General features: G+C 42.0%; 1 protein-coding gene across 9 annotated transcripts in view; it reads right to left on the bottom strand.

Moving 5' to 3' along the window:
* The window catches only part of sec31a (SEC31 homolog A, COPII coat complex component), a 95,222-nt gene that overhangs the window by 75,348 nt on the left and 3,747 nt on the right, over positions 1-16,127 (bottom strand). For all 9 annotated transcript variants that reach the window (XR_007247217.2, XM_048527855.2, XM_048527809.2 and 6 more), the window contains exons 2-3: positions 9,897-9,989; positions 2,781-2,904 (exon numbers count right to left, since the gene is read on the bottom strand). Coding sequence is in view for 8 of the 9 variants with exons in the window: in XM_048527855.2 (XP_048383812.2) it covers positions 2,781-2,904; positions 9,897-9,989 (217 nt within the window). In the remaining variant the exon portion in view is untranslated. The remainder of the gene's footprint in view (positions 1-2,780; positions 2,905-9,896; positions 9,990-16,127) is intronic.

Genomic DNA, 16,127 nt, shown 5'->3' with positions numbered 1-16,127 from the left:
ATAGGTGTATACCACTGGGCAAGAGTTATAGCTGGGGGGAAGGCAAATACGATGAGATTAGGCAAGATTTAAGGAGCATAGGATGGGGAAGGAAACTGCAGGGGATGGGCACATTAGAAATGTGGAGCTTATTCAAGGAAAAGCTCCTGTGTGTCCTAGATAAGTATGTACCTGTCAGGCAGGGAGGAAGCTGTAGAGTGCGGGAGCCGTGGTTTACGAAGGAGGTGAAATCTCTGGTCAAGGGGAAGAAGAAGGCTTATGTTAGGATGAGATGTGAAGGCTCAGTTAGGGCACTTGAGGGCTACGAGGTAGCCAGGAAAGACCTAAAGAGAGAGCTCAGAAGAGCCAGGAGGAGACATGAGAAGTTGTCGGCGGATAGGATCAGGGTAAACCCTAAGGCTTTCTATAGGTATTTAAGGAATAAAAGAATGATGAAAGTAAGATTAGGCCCAATCAAGGATAGTAGTGATAAGTTGTGTGTGGAGTCAGATGAGATAGGGGAAGCGCTAAATGAATATTTTTCAACAGTATTCACTCTAGAAAATGACAATGTTGTCGAGGAGAATACTGAGATACAGGCTACTAGACTAGGTGGGATTGAGGTTCACAAGGAAGAGGTATTAGAAATCCTTCAGAGGGTGAAGATAGATAAGTCCCCTGGGCCGGATGGGATTTATCCTCGGATCCTCTGGGAAGCCAGGGAGGAGATTGCCAAGCCTTTGGCATTAATCTTTAACTCGTCATTGTCTACAGGAATAGTGCCAGGTGACTGGAGGATAGCAAATGTGGTTCCCCTGTTCAAGAAGGGGAGTAGAGACAACCCTGGTAATTGTAGACCAGTGAGCCTTACCTCAGTTGTTGGTAAAGTGTTGGAAAAGGTTATAAGGGATAGGATTTATAATCATCTAGAAAAGAATAAATTGATTAGGGATAGTCAGCACAGTTTTGTGAAGGGAAGGTTGTGCCTCACAAACCTTATTGAGTTCTTTGAGAAGGTGACCAAACAGGTAGATGAGAGTAAACCGGTTGATGTGGTGTATATGAACTTCAGCAAGCGTTCAATACGGTTCCCCATAATAGGCTATTGTACAAAATCCGGAGGAATGGGATTGTGGGAGATATAGCAGTTTGGATCGAAAATTGGCTTGCTGAAAGAAGAGAGGGTGGTAGTTGATGGGAAATGTTCATCCCGGAGAGCAGTTACTAGTGGTTTACCGCAAGGGTCGGTGTTGGGTCCACTGCTGTTTTTAATTTTTATATATGACCTGGATGAGGGCGTAGAAGGATGGGTTAGTTAATTTGCAGACGACACTAAGGTCAGTGGAGTTGTGGATAGTGACGAAGGATGCTGTAGGTTGCAGAGAGATGTAGATAAGCTGCAGAGCTGGGCTGAGAGGTGGTAAATGGAGTTTAATGCAGACAAGTGTGAGGCGATGCACTTTGGTAGGAGTAACCGGAAGGCAAAGTACAGGGCTAATGGTAAGATTCTTAGCAGTGTAGATGAGCAGAGAGATGTTGGTGTCCATGTACACAGATCCTTGAAAGTTGCCACCCAGGTTGACAGGGCTGTTAAGAAGGCATACAGTGTTTTAGCTTTTATCAATAGAGGGATCGAGTTCCAGAACCAAGAGGATATGGTGAAGCTGTACAAAACTCTAGTGCGGCCGCACTTGGAGTATTGCGTACAGTTCTGGTCACCGCATTATAAGAAGGATGTGGAAACTTTGGAAAGGGTGCAGAGGAGACTTACTAGGATGTTGCCTGGTATGGAGGGAAGGTCTTACAAAGAAAGGCTGAGGGACTTGAGGCTGTTTTCATTAGAGAGAAGAAGGTTGAGAGGTGACTTAATTGAAACATATAAAATAATCAGAGGGTTAGATAGGGTGGATAGCGAGAGCCTTTTTCCTAGGATGGTGACGGCGAGCACGAAGGGGCATAGCTTTAAACTGAGGGGTGAAAGATATAGGACAGATGTCAGAGGTAGTTTCTTTACTCAGAGAGTAGTAAGGGAATGGAACGCTTTGCCTGCAACTGTAGTAGATTCGCCAACTTTAGGTACATTTAAGTCGTCATTGGATAAGCATATGGATGTACATGGAATAATGTAGGTTAGATGGGCTTGAGATTGGTATGACAGGTCAGCACAACATCGAGGGCCGAAGGACCTGTACTGTGCTGTAATGTTCTATGTGTCTATGTGAACCCTATTTGCATATCCTCCATTCTCTTCTCCCATGTGTTCCTTTTAGAAGTATCTATGAAGGAGTTGAAAAGACAAGTCCCAGAGAATAAGAACAACAAAAAACAAAGAAAATTACGGCACAGGAACAGGCCCTTCAGCCCTCCAAGCCGGCGCCGATCAAGATTCTCTGTGTAACCTGTCATCTATTTTCTAACAGTCTATGTCCATTTGCTCCCTGCCCAAATATATCTTAAAAGACGCTAACATGTCTGCGTCTACCACCTCCGCTGGCAACGCGTTCCAGGTACCCATCACCCTCTGTGCAAAGAACTTTCCACGCATATCTCCCTTAAACTTTCCTCCTCTCACTTTGAATCTGTAAGTTCTCCCAATCATAATCTTGTGGGTGATAATACAGCCCCAAATGTAAGATGCTGGAAGAGTGGTGAGAGCAAGTCTCAGTCTGTTGTTACAAACTAGAAAAATCCAGCTCAGCAGCATCGAAAAATTCACCACCTAACTAACCAATAGCAAACATAGGAGGGATCGAATCAAATGTAATAAAATACGGATTAAATGGGGATAACATTGATTTTACCTGTGTGGTGAAGAGAAGGAACCACATGATTTCATATCCAGGGTACAGTCAGCCAGATCCAACTCAAAGATCTCCAAGGAAGCATTTGTGCTGAATGTCGCATCCAGCTGCTGCGCTGAGGTGCCTATGTTAAAAGTTAGGAAGAATGTAAAAATACGACACATTTTTTTTCCTCAACAAGGTCACTGCAGCATAGCACCAAGATAGAGGTAAATTTAGGTTTACTGGACTTGAAACTGTGCCTTTGCTAATACCAGTTATTTAAAAAAAACACACACCAGCTGCACAATGTTTCAACCAACTAAAAAGCAATTTCCAGATTCCATGATTCAGGAAGTCTCCTCAGTCTCTACTCATGTCCACAGCAAGGTACGGTTTCTATAAAGTGGCTGTAGCCTCTATAAATCAGAATTTATTTTTTGTATACTGTAAATGGGAGGTTTTTTTTAGTTTTCTATCCAGATACAGCAAATATTTCTCATCATTGCATTGCTGATCTCTCCTAATTGCAGAAAAAAAACCATGGTTACAGCAAATAAAAACAGAAAATCCTCAGCAGGTTGGGCAGTATCTGTGAAGAGAGTAACATGCTTAGCACTTCAGGTCCACAACCTCTCGACGGCAGAGATGTAACAAGTTTTGAGCTAGTAAAAATGGGGAAGGTACAAAAAGAAAAGTGAAAACCTGCAATCGGAGATAAAATTACATAAGAATTGGCCGTACCAATTGAAGTGGATGGTAATGACATAGGGAGAGAAGCATAAAAGGAAACATGTTTCTACAGGAGGCATTGATGGCAAAATGATGAACTACCACCATCCGAAAGCAGAGAAGAGAAAAAGAGAGTAAAACCAAAACCGGCAACTAAAAGGAAGATAAAGTGAAGGCAGATATGGTCTGACATTGTTGAACTCAATGTTCAGTTGGGAGGGCTATAAGACTCTTTGTCGAAAGAATGTAGTTTTTTGAGTTTGTGTTGAGGTTCGTGAACAGGGAACAGAAAGGTTAGTGTGCAACAATGTCAGTTGTCATTCTAATGCACCATTGTCCTCTCACACTGATCTCTGTACTCAGCCAAGTGCTGTGTCCCAATGAAGCTTCCACAAGCCCAAGGAAAGGCACTTCATCTTTCAATTGTTTCAGAGATAGTGGAATCTGCTGATGCTGGAGAATCTGAGATAACAAGGTATAGAGCTGGATGAATACAGCAGGCCAAGCAGCAAAGGACCTGAAGGGTCTAGGCCCGAAACATCAGCCTTCCTGCTCGGCCTGCTGTGTTCATCCCAGATCTACACCTTGTTATCTCACCTTTCAATTGGACACTTTATAGCTTTGCCTGATTGATATGTAATTCAACAATAAGGCTATAATCGCTACTCCTACCTTTTTTTCTTTCCATTTTTTTGTCTTATTTTTGTTTTCACTTACTGGTGGCAGCTGTTCATCTTTCTGTTAGTCACTCATCCTCTACATGCACATTTTGCTTCCATACCATTGCCACAGCCTTTCATCTTATGTTAACTATTTTTTTGCTTAATCTCTATCTTACACCCTTTCACAAATTACTCCTTGTGTTATTTTCACAACCTCCCTCCTTTCATTTGTTGAAAACCTATTACATTTTTAATTCCAATCCTGGAAACATTGCCAGGTCTCTCTCCACAATCATTGGCTGATTTGTTGAGTATTAACAGCACGTCCTGTTTTTATTGCAGTTTTCCATCATCTCTAATATTTTGCTGTTGTATTAATGGTTACAGAAAATACTGATCAGGTTAAAACAGTTAATGTTCATTTATTAGACGCAAGTTACGATTACACAGAATCAAAGGACAATCAGGGACAGGCAATAAAAGCTAGCCTAGCCAGCGAAGTACACATCTCCTGAATGACAAAAAGAAACTTTCAACACAATGATGACATGTTGAACTGATCCATAATAATACAATTAGTTTTCATACAATAATCAAAGGCAGAGGCTATCAAAGCCTCAACACTGAGAATTGAAAGAAGCAGTTCAGTCAAACGTATAGATGTGATAGAGAACAAAATTCTCTCTGCTGTTTGTAAAGTGATAGCATCGGGATAAATTACTGTTTTTTAGTTTGTTTTGAAATCTACCAAGGCATGTTAGATGTAAAACGCTTTGTTCATACATATTTTATCTTAATTTCCTTTATCCAATTAACTTGTTTTATTATTAAGGCTGTATTTGTAGCATTGAGAGTTTGTGTTCCGCTGAAATGCCACCTCTTTAAATAAAAAAAATTATGATCTGTCAAGGATAGTGGGAACTGCAGATGCTGGACAATCCGAGATGGCAGGGTGTGGGGCTGGATGGGTGCAGCTGGCCAAGCAGCATCCTGGGAGCACCAAAGCTAAACATGCTGCTTGGCCTGCTGTGTTCATCCAGCTCCACACTTTGTTATCTTATCATCTATGAAATCAGGTTTCAGTCTCGGATCATAACAAGAGGTTAGAACTCCAAATCAAATGGATTGCAACGGTTTGTGGAGCTGGATGAACACAGAGGGCCGGGCGGCGTCTTGGGAGCGCGAAGGCCGGCCTTTTGGGCCCAGACCCTTCATCAGAGAAGGGTCTGGGCCTCAGGCATCAGCTTTCGTGCTCCTGGGGTGCTGCTTAGCCTGCTGTGTTTATCCCGCTCCACACTTTGTTATGTCAGATTCTCCAGCATCTGCAGTTCCCATTATTTTCATTGCAACAATTTGTTTCTTTTCAAAAAGTAGAGATGGTAGTATTCTTCTCAAAAATGCATTACTTTTTTCAAGATGCAAGTCTCAATAGATTAAAGCAATTTAGGAGCACAAATGTACTCAGGGTAATGTAACTTGTAAAGCTAAAAAAGAAACAAATCAAAATTGGTGGCTTATTTCTAGAAAGATGAGATTGAGAGGCAGAAAAAGAAACCACATTAACTAGTATGTGTTTTGTTCTTCTTTGGTCATCCAGCTTTGTTGTGGTGATCTTTACTAAAGGCTGCTGTACCTTTTTAGCATGCCGGTTAGGGTTACTATATTTGGGTCATATTTTAGAGTACACTTTGTCTATAACAGAACTACTTAGCGGGTCTTCAGTGTGGTATTGCATCTGTTTAATGACTGTAACATGCTGTTTAGTGTGTGTACTTGATACTTGCTGTTGGTTCTACTATATGAAGTTATTAAGTTCAGAATGTGTATATATATATATATTTTTTTGAGTTAAATATTAATGTAGTCATGGTGCAGCTATATTTTCAGAAGTTCAAAAAAATGGGATAATGGGAGGCCAGGGAGTTGAATGGAGTCACTAAATAGGTAATGTAGACTGTAGAGTTTGTAATGGTAAACATAATCAATTTAGATGTTTAACTTCTGCTCAACCAGTACTGGATGTCAGGCAAGCTGCTGATTCAGAGAGTTGGTGATGAGGAAGAGCTTAGTGTTGCCAGTGTGCATGTGTGCACAATGATGCCAAGGAGCAATGGGAAATATTGCTAATGATTGTCTGGCTACAATAGAAAAGAATGAAATTAAGCCAGTGTAGAATACCAACAGTTCCACATTTCCAGTTCTGAAGCAAAGTATATGCTTCTCTCCAGTCTGATAAACAACTGTCCACACTACTCCTTTATTTTTATCTTATAGACAATTTGGTACCCATGCTGCTACTGCCTTTAAATCCCACAGACATCACATTTTTTCAATGTCTGTTATGTGGTAATTTATCGAATGCTTTTAGAACGACTAATTATGCAACATAAACTATATGACTCTGATCAACTTTTTACCACTTCTTCTAAGAACACCAAGTTCTGTCTTTAGCTGACTCCAGCTGGCTGATATTGATTAATCCACATTTACCCAAGGGAAATCTGAGTTGCACTGATGCTTCCTGGTTCTAGGTTATAAACAGCTGCATTAAAATGCCACCGAAAATGCGTTAAAGTTAGTGTTTCATTTACAAGCTCCCTCTTGTTAAATGATCCAGCTGAAATTGTGACTAAATAATTAGACAGGTTACAGCACAAAGACTCGAAAATGTACCTTGACAGGTAGAACAAGTCATTAGAATCCCTGAACAAAGCACTGAAGGTATAACTTGTCAAGTTAGCATCACGGAGTTTAATGCAGACAAGTGTGAGGTGATGCACTTTGGTAGGAGTAACCGGAAGGCAAAGTACTGGGCTAATGGTAAGATTCTTAGCAGTGTAGATGAGCAGAGAGATCTCGGTGTTCATGTACACAGATCCTTGAAAGTTGCCACCAAGGTTGACAGGGCTGTTAAGAAGGCATACAGTGTTTTAGCTTTTATTAATAGAGGGATCGAGTTCCGGAACCAAGAGGTTAAGGTAAAGCTGTACAAAACTCTAGTGCGGCCGCACTTGGAGTATTGCGTACAGTTCTGGTTACCACATTATAAGAAGGATGTGGAAGCTTTGGAAAGGGTGCACAGGAGATTTACCAGGATGTTGCCTGGTATGGAGGGAAGGTCTTACGAGGAAAAGCTGAGGGACTTGAGGCTGTTTTCGTTAGAGAGAAGAAGGTTGAGAGGTGACTTAATTGAGACATATAAAATAATCAGAGGGCTAGATAGGGTGGATAGCGAGAGCCTTTTTCCTAGGATGGTGACGGCGAGTACGAGGGGGCATAGCATTAAATTGAGGGGTGAAAGATATAGGACAGATGTCAAAGGTGGTTTCTTTACTCAGAGAGTAGTAAGGGTACGGAACGCTTTGCCTGCAACTGTAGTAGATTCGCCAACTTTAAGTACATTTAAGTCATCATTGGACAAGCATATGGACGTACATGGAATAGTGTACGTTAAATGGGCTTCAGATCGGTATGACAGGTCGGCACAACATCGAGGGTCGAAGGGCCTGTACTGTTCTGTTATGTTCTATGTTCTACAACAACTGAGCAACAAGGGGTCTTCCAAACCCATAGCCTCTACTATCTAGAAAGACAGTAGATGCGTGGGAACATCACCACCTACAACTTCCTCTCCAAACCACACAAAATCCTGGCATGAAACAGTCGCTCGGTCAAAACCCTGGAATCCTTTCCCCAACAGCATAACAAGTGTATAAGATAATAAAATGTGAGGCTGGATGAACACAGCAGGCCAAGCAGCATGTCAGGAGCACAAAAGCTGACATTTCGGGCCTAAACCCTTCATCAGAGAGGGGGATGGGGTGAGGGTTCTGGAATAAATAGGGAGAGAGTGGGAGGTGGACCGAAGATGGAGAGAAAAGAAGATAGGTGGAGAGGAGAGTATAGGTGGGGAGGTAGGGAGGGGATAGGTCAGTCCAGGGAAAACAGACAGGTCAAGGAGGTGGGATGAGGTTAGTAGGTAGGAGATGGAGGTGCGGCTTGGGGTGGGAGGAAGGGATGGGTGAGAGGAAGAACAGGTTAGGGAGGCAGAGACAGGCTGGACTGGTTTTGGGATGCAGTGGGTGGAGGGGAAGAGCTGGGCTGGTTGTGTGGTGCAGTGGGGGGAGGGGACGAACTGGGCTGGTTTTGGGATGCGGTGGGGGAAGGGGAGATTTTGAAGCTGGTGAAGTCCACAACCTTCAGGCGGCATCATTGTGGCACTGCAGGAGGCCCATGATGGACATGTCATCTAAAGAATGGGAGGGGGAGTGGAAATGGTTGGTGACTGGGAGTTGCAGTTGTTTATTGCGAACCGAGCGGAGGTGTTCTGCAAAGCGGTCCCCAAGCCTCCGCTTGGTTTCCCCAATGTAGAGAAAGCCACACTGGGTACAATGGATGCAGCATACCACATTGGCAGATGTGCAGGTGAACCTCTGCTTAATATGGAAAGTCATCTTGGGGCCTCGGATAGGGGTGAGGGAGGAAGTGTGGGGGCAAGTGTAGCATTTCCTGCGGTTGCAGGGGAAGGTGCCGGGTATGGTGGGGTCGGAGGGAAGTGTGGAGCAAACAAGGGAGTCACGGAGAGAGTGGTCTCTCCGGAAAGCAGACAAGGGTGGGGATGGAAAAATGTCTTGGGTGGTGGGGTCGGATTGTAGATGGCGGAAGTGTCGGAGGATGATGCGTTGTATCCGGGAGGTTGGTGGGGTGGTGTGTGAGAACAAGGGGGATCCTCTTTTGGCGGTTGTGGCAGGGGCGGCGTGTGAGGGATGTGTTGCGGGAAATGCGGGAGACGTGGCCAAGGGCGTTCTCGACCACTGTGGGGGAAAAGTTGCGGTCCTTGAAGAACTTGGACATCTGGGATGTGCGGGAGTGGAATGCCTCATCCTGGGAGCAGATGCGGTGGAGGCGGAGGAATTGGGAATAGGGGATGGAATTTTTGCAGGAGGGTGGGTGGGAGGAGGTGTATTCTAGGTAGCTGTGGGAGTTGGTGGGCTTGAAATGGACATCAGTTACAAGCTGGTTGCCTGAGATGGAGACTGAGAGGTCCAGGAAGGTGAGGGATGTGTTGGAGATGGCCCAGGTGAACTGAAGGTTGGGGTGGAAGGTGTTGGTGAAGTGGATGAACTGTTCGAGCTCCTCTGGGGGGCAAGAGGCGGCACCGATAGAGTCATCAATGTAATGGAGGAAGAGGTGGGGTTTGGGGCCTGTGTAGGTGCGAAAGAGGGACTGTTCCACGTAACCTACAATGAGGCAGGCATAGCTGGGGCCCATGCGGGTGCCCATGGCCACCCCCTTTGTCTGTAGGAAGTGGGAGGAATCGAAAGAGAAGTTGTTGAGGGTGAGGACGAGTTCGGCTAGGCGGATGAGGGTGTCGGTGGAAGGGCCCAATGGTATCAATGTGGACTTCACCAGCTTCAAAATCTCCCCTTCCCCCACCGCATCCCAAAACCAGCCCAGTTCGTCCCCTCCCCCCACTGCACCACACAACCAGCCCAGCTCTTCCCCTCCACCCACTGCATCCCAAAACCAGTCAGGTTCTTGATTCTGTACCAAGAAAACCCAGATCCCGCTAAATCTGCACTACACATCTCCCATTTCCGTTCCATTGCAGCATTGATCCAGGCACACGTTTATGTAGATCATTTTACATGGACAGCTATACTCTTCTTCTAAGATGAGATGAAGATATTCGTGTACCATTTGAATTTCTCCAAACATTAATCATTCACCAGTAGTTTCTTACCTGCAGCCAGGTAAATAGGGTGCTGCCGAGCTGGACTCCATGCTTGGACAGCAGTCCGATTGATTTCTTTAAGTTTCATCCTTGCCAGGTGAGCTGGGGAGTAAAAATACCAAATACTTCAGTGCTGGGATGGATATAGAAGCGTTAAAGATAGGAACAGCAGTTATCTAAAGTTGTTGAACTGTTGAAAATGCACCCTACAAGCACTAAACGTGCAGAAGCAGTTAGAAAAGTATCTTCACCTTTAAAATTGAGAAACCCAAGAGGCATTTTATAATGCAGTTCTACATCTAGGCTGTTGGTCAGCCAAGGACATACAACAGACTATGAGATAAATAGAGCCACAGAATCATCACAGTGCAAAAGGAGGCAATTTGATCCACCATGCTTACACCAATTCCATGAGATAGGCAGGAAATTGGAACTTTCTCCCCCCTTGTCCCTGCACATCATTTCTACCTAAATAATCATCCAATGCCCTCTTCAATGCCTCAAGTGGCCCTATCTCAGTCATATTTTTTGGCAGTGCATTCCATTCCTTAACCATTCGCTGTATTTAAAAAATATTTTCTTACATCATCTTTGCTTTATTTGCACATCACTTTAAATCATTGCCCTTTCGTTCTTTTTCCACCAAGCCAGCGAGAGCAGCTTAGAATTATAGAATCCCTACACTGAGGCCCATTGAGTCTGCGCCAACACTCCGGACAGAGACCCACCCAGGCCCAGGTCCCCACCCTGTCCCCGTCACCCACATTTACCCTGGCTAATCCACCTCATCTACACATCTTTGGACAATGGGAGGAAACCAGAGTCCACAGAGGGAACCCATGCAGATATGGGGAGAACATGCAAACTCCACACAGACAGTCACCTAATGCCGGTATCAAACCTGGATCCGTGGTACAGTGAGGCAGCAGGACTAACTACCAAGCCACTGTGCTGCCTTCCATATCTACTCTATCCAGCCCACTCATGATTTTGAAAACGGCCATCAGGAAAAAGTCACAGTCGAAAGAAAGCTTGCCAACTAAGCAAAGTAATGAATGCACTTGAGAAAAATACTACAAAAAACAAAACAGTACCAAGGAAGGGTCACCAGACCCAAAACATTAACTTTGTTTTTTCCCTCACAGATGCTGCCAGACTTGCTGAGTTTTGCTAGCAACTTTGTTTTTGTTCCTGATTTACAGCACCTGCAATCCTTTCAGTTTCTATTGAGAAAAATACTAGTTGTTTAAGGTTTTCGGGGTGCTTGGAGCCTTCCTGCATTTGCCCAGATGATCAGATTTGTCCCATGCGTGGACTTAAACAGTGACCAACAGCAAATGGCCTAACAGGCCATAAGACATAAGCACAGAAGTAGGCCATTCTGCCCATCGAGTCATCTCTGCCATTCACTGAGATCATAGCTTATTTGATAATCCTCAACTTCACTTTCTTGCTTTATCCGCTTAACCTTGATTTACCTTCTAATTAAAATTCTATTATGTCAGCATTGAACATACCTAACAGCCCAACTGAGATAACAAGAATTGCAGATGCTGGAGTCAGAGTCAATACAGTGTGGAGCTGGACGAACGCAGGAGGTCAGGCAGCAACAGCACAGCAGGGAAGTCAATGCTTCAGGTTGGGCCCTTCATCAGGACCCAGCCTTGTTAGCCCTCCGGTAAAGAATTCCACAGAAACAATATTTTCTAGAAGAAATTTCTCCTGATCCCTGTGTTCCTTGGGTCCTATACTTTCCTAAAAGGGCAAACAACCTCTCCACATCTATTTTGTCAAGTTGCCTAATTTTGTTTCCTTCAAATGATCAGGATAACTGGCTCCACATGGCTTTGGGGGCACACAGTACCTGTCCATAGAGTTAAAACTACAAGTGTTTATTTGTACAACTGTAATCCATGAGAAGCTAAAGAACTGCAACATCTGTTATTTGTGAATTCAGAAACAATTTGCTCTAATTGATTATTAAACTCTCTTTATACTGTGGAATCAGAAACATATTCAAACGAAAGAAAAAAAGTGTTGGTTCTGAATTTATAGAAAGTTTATAAATAATTTATACCATTGAGATCATGTCAAAATTGAGCATTTTGAGCATTTGAAGGTTGCCTCTCATTCTTTATATTCCAATGAGTACAGGCCCAATCTACTCAACTCTCCTCGCGAGACAACCCCTCCATACCCAGGAGCAATCTAACAAACATCATCTAGACTGCATCCAATGAAATTATATCCTTCCCCCGGAATGGAAATCAAAACTATCCACGGCTATGGCATAACTAGTGTCTTTTTTAGTTTTAGCAAGACACCACTATTTTTATAATCCATTCTGAAATTAAGGCCAACCTTCCATTTGCGTTCACGAGTACCTGCTTATCTTTTTGTAATTCACGCAAAGGACTCCCAAATCTTTCTGTATCTTCCTGCAGTCTTTCTCCACTTAAATAATATTCAGCTCCTCTACTCTTCCTGTCAAAAGGCATAACCTCCAGAACTATATCCCATTCTGCCAACTTTTGTCCAATCATTTAACCTATGTCCCTCTAGAATCCTGAAGGCATGAGACATCAAAGCATTAATATCACCCTCAAAACTGTCAGTGACACTCCTCAAACAGTCACTGGGTGCAGTAGTTACCCAGTCATGTTCAACCACACTAAACTACTTCTCCCAGATACAGCAAACTCAGGCTAATATGCAATGCTCAATAAAAATTTTAAAATGCTTATTTTACAGAAAATATGCTCAGCATATTGGATGCTCTTGCCCATATTTTTCAGTAAAGGAAGAGAACAAGTTCAGCCCAGGCTACCTTAAGATCACCCAATGAAGTTTACAGAAGTGTCATTAATATCAGGAAAAGTCACTAGTTCACCTCCCCACGTTTAGAAGGATCTCAGAAGAAGCAGAAACTAAAATACCAAAATGGGAGGAAGAAACAATTCTTTTTTCAAAAAAAAGTCCCGCCATTTATTACTAAATTCAAGAAATGTTATCAAAAATACATTAAATAAAGAAATTGATTGCCAAAATTGCTTTTTTTATTACATGCAGAGAACACCAAAGTACATTCAAACAAATAAAGCAGCAATCAGCAAAATCCCAGGACTTCAATGCCTGCCAAATAAGTACCATGATGACCAGCCACTTCAATTTACACCTCAACAATCATTAAGAAGCAAGTTGACTCCAACAGATCACTTTGACGATAGCTGACGTAGATAGATGACATTCCTACAGAGAATAATGTAGTCAATCGACAATGTCAGTGCACGCCCCAATGACATATTTCAGCAGAAACACTCAAATAATTTCTTCAATGTTAAAATAATCACTAAAGACATGTTCAATTGTTAGCAATTCTCCTTATGAAAAGGAGTTACAATTCACACGTGCAAATTATGAGTTGAAGAAATAAATAAGTTAAACACATGACATTAGTTTGATAAGTTTACACTGCTCACCTACATATACGTGCACAAAGACACACCCAGATGTTTAATCTGACAGATATAATTAAGAGAAGGAATAGGAGTTTGCACTAAACTGCTTCAAACTTTTGGGCCTTATGGAAATCAGGTAATGATGCTTACACAAATAAAAATCAACAGAAAATACAGAAAGACTAGTACAAAGAAATTAGTGGATAGGCAATTAAGAAAAAAGATAGCAATTTTGGTAACACAGAATCTCATTCCAGATAATTATATATTGCAGATATAATGGGCCCAATGTTCGCTCTAGGTCTGATTTTAACTAATTACACAATAAAGATTGATAATGCAACTGTTTACCAGACAGGATAATGGCCCTTTCCTCTAAAGCTAAAATTCCACTTAGCAGCAAAAGCAGAGAAAGTACTGATCAAATTTCAATAATCTTAATTAAAATTACTTTTATGAGCAAACTTCAGAACTGGGTGATAATTGAGCAGTTTGTTTCAGGAAAGACAGAGCTTTCCTCTGACTTACGTTATTTTTGGTTCTGCATTTTCCCTCATTCTTAGATCACTCCCCACCCCATTAGTGCAATGTCACCAAGTTTTAACAGTTAAACTCCACAACTTTGCTTTCACAGGTGGGGTTCAAAGCACAATGGCAAGGCCAGCATTAATTGTTTATCCTTAATTGCCCTTAAGGCAGTGATGGTGAGCCAGCTTCTAGAACATTTGAAGTGTATCTAGTATAAATATGGAAAAAATGGCATTGGGATTTTGACCCAGTTGCAGTGAAAAAACAGCAATGTATTTTCAAATCAGGATGGTTTTGTGTCATTGAGAGGAATTTGGAGGCAGTGTTCCCATGCAGATGCTGCTCTTATTCCTTTCAGTGGTACAAGTTGTCAGTCCATTTATTGTTTAATCTCTCCTGCCTAATGCAGGCTTTCCTTTTGTTCTTTTCTCCTCGCCAACTTTCTCTGCCTCTACACTTTGTAAGAAAACTGTAAAATTAACTTAATGTCAATTATTTCTCATGAAAGGACATGGTCCTCAAACATTAACATTTTCTTTCACCACAGTGCTGCCTGACCTCCTTAGTATTTTAAGCATTTTCTTTCAGCCAAAATTTCCTTGTCACCATATTCCTACTCACAGTATTACAATTTAAAAGCTCCCTCTAAAGGACCTTCTCAAATATCTTCTGAAAATGTATACAATCACTGTTTCTCCTGTAGCAACATACTGCATTACTTCCTCCAAAGCACAATTAATTTGTCTCAATGCTTACTGGTCCAAATTTGCCAATATAATTCCAAACATGTATTAACTCAACCCCACATTGTAATCTCCACAAATTTGCCCACCACTGATATTAGACTGACTTATGAAGATATGTAATGATGATGATTACAAGATTAAACTGCTTGAATGGATGTTTTTCCCCTCTATCACACGGATTCTTTACAAAACAGCAAGACAAATAATTAAACAAAATACAGGATGAGCAAAATTGATGATGAGTGGAAACGGGGAGACATGGAAGCTCCACTTTATGAATTCCATGATGGTGTGACTAGTGTGTGATAGATAGGATGGAAAAATAATTTAATCTGAAACATTATACAATTAGGAGGAATCACAAAGCTGTTTCTGATTGAGGGTATGCTGTTGTTAACAGTGGTTTTATTACTAATGACGACCTGCTGATCATAGACAAACTAACCTCAAGGGCCAACACTGACCATAATTACTGTGGATCATGCAATCTGCTATCAAGTTATTCATGACATGTTAAGGCCCACCTCGAGTTTGCTGAACATATCAATGGAGTTGCAATGAGACACAAAGTAACACAAATAACACACTGGCTCAGTGTCAAACTCTTTCTTCGTGCTCAAGCCCAGATTGTAAATTTCACCAACTAGTCTACCACCATTCCAGACAGTAAGCTCAATCCCAGCAAAGCCTGATTGTTTGACACCCAAAGTATGCAATAACTATCATCAGGGAATCATAGAACGTAAAACACACAGGAGTCCATTCAGCCCATCATGTTTTTGCCATTTAGCCTGAATCAATGGTTAGCAATTTGAAATGAACCAATGGCAGATACTTCTTTTCTGATTCTGGGCTGTTCAGGCCAACTGTAGTGTTGTTAATGCTGACTCAGCTGAAATAAGCACAAACCAAGATCAAAACTTAGACTAAACATACTAACAGGAATAACAGGAGAAATCATATCTGCTCCGTTAAAGCAATAGTCTATTTCTTGTTTCATACCATGTTAATATTAACACATATGGTGGAAGATGTGAGGGGACATGCAAATGTAAGTTACCCAATGCTCTGATACGCACACAGAAAACATTTCCATATACAGACAACATTCCTCTTCCAAAAAAAATTCTCCACCTTGGCTTCTGCTAACTGTCCTTGTTACTGAGCAATGAGATTGTAAGGAAATATAGTGTGATGTTAATTGTCCCGTACAACTGTGGAGATATGACAGCCATTACCTTCTTTCATATTAATGCACAATTATACAATTAAGGGGTGAACATACGAAAATATGAAATGTTAATATAGATCGAATCCACTTACAATAAAGTTAAGCCAATTTATATAGTTATGTATTTTGCCCTCTTCATAAACCTCGATTTTTGAACAGAATTCTTGGAAAATTGAATAAACTGTGCTGATTCTAGTTGAATTCTGATGAATCCCGAGACATGTGTATTTTGATTAGACATGGGCCAGTTGTAATCAATTCACAGTTAAGAGAAAAT

This window comes from Stegostoma tigrinum, chromosome 1 (assembly GCF_030684315.1).
Source record: "Stegostoma tigrinum isolate sSteTig4 chromosome 1, sSteTig4.hap1, whole genome shotgun sequence".
NCBI classification, from domain to species: Eukaryota; Metazoa; Chordata; class Chondrichthyes; order Orectolobiformes; family Stegostomatidae; genus Stegostoma; species Stegostoma tigrinum.
This window is presented reverse-complemented; position numbering and strand designations above follow the sequence as displayed.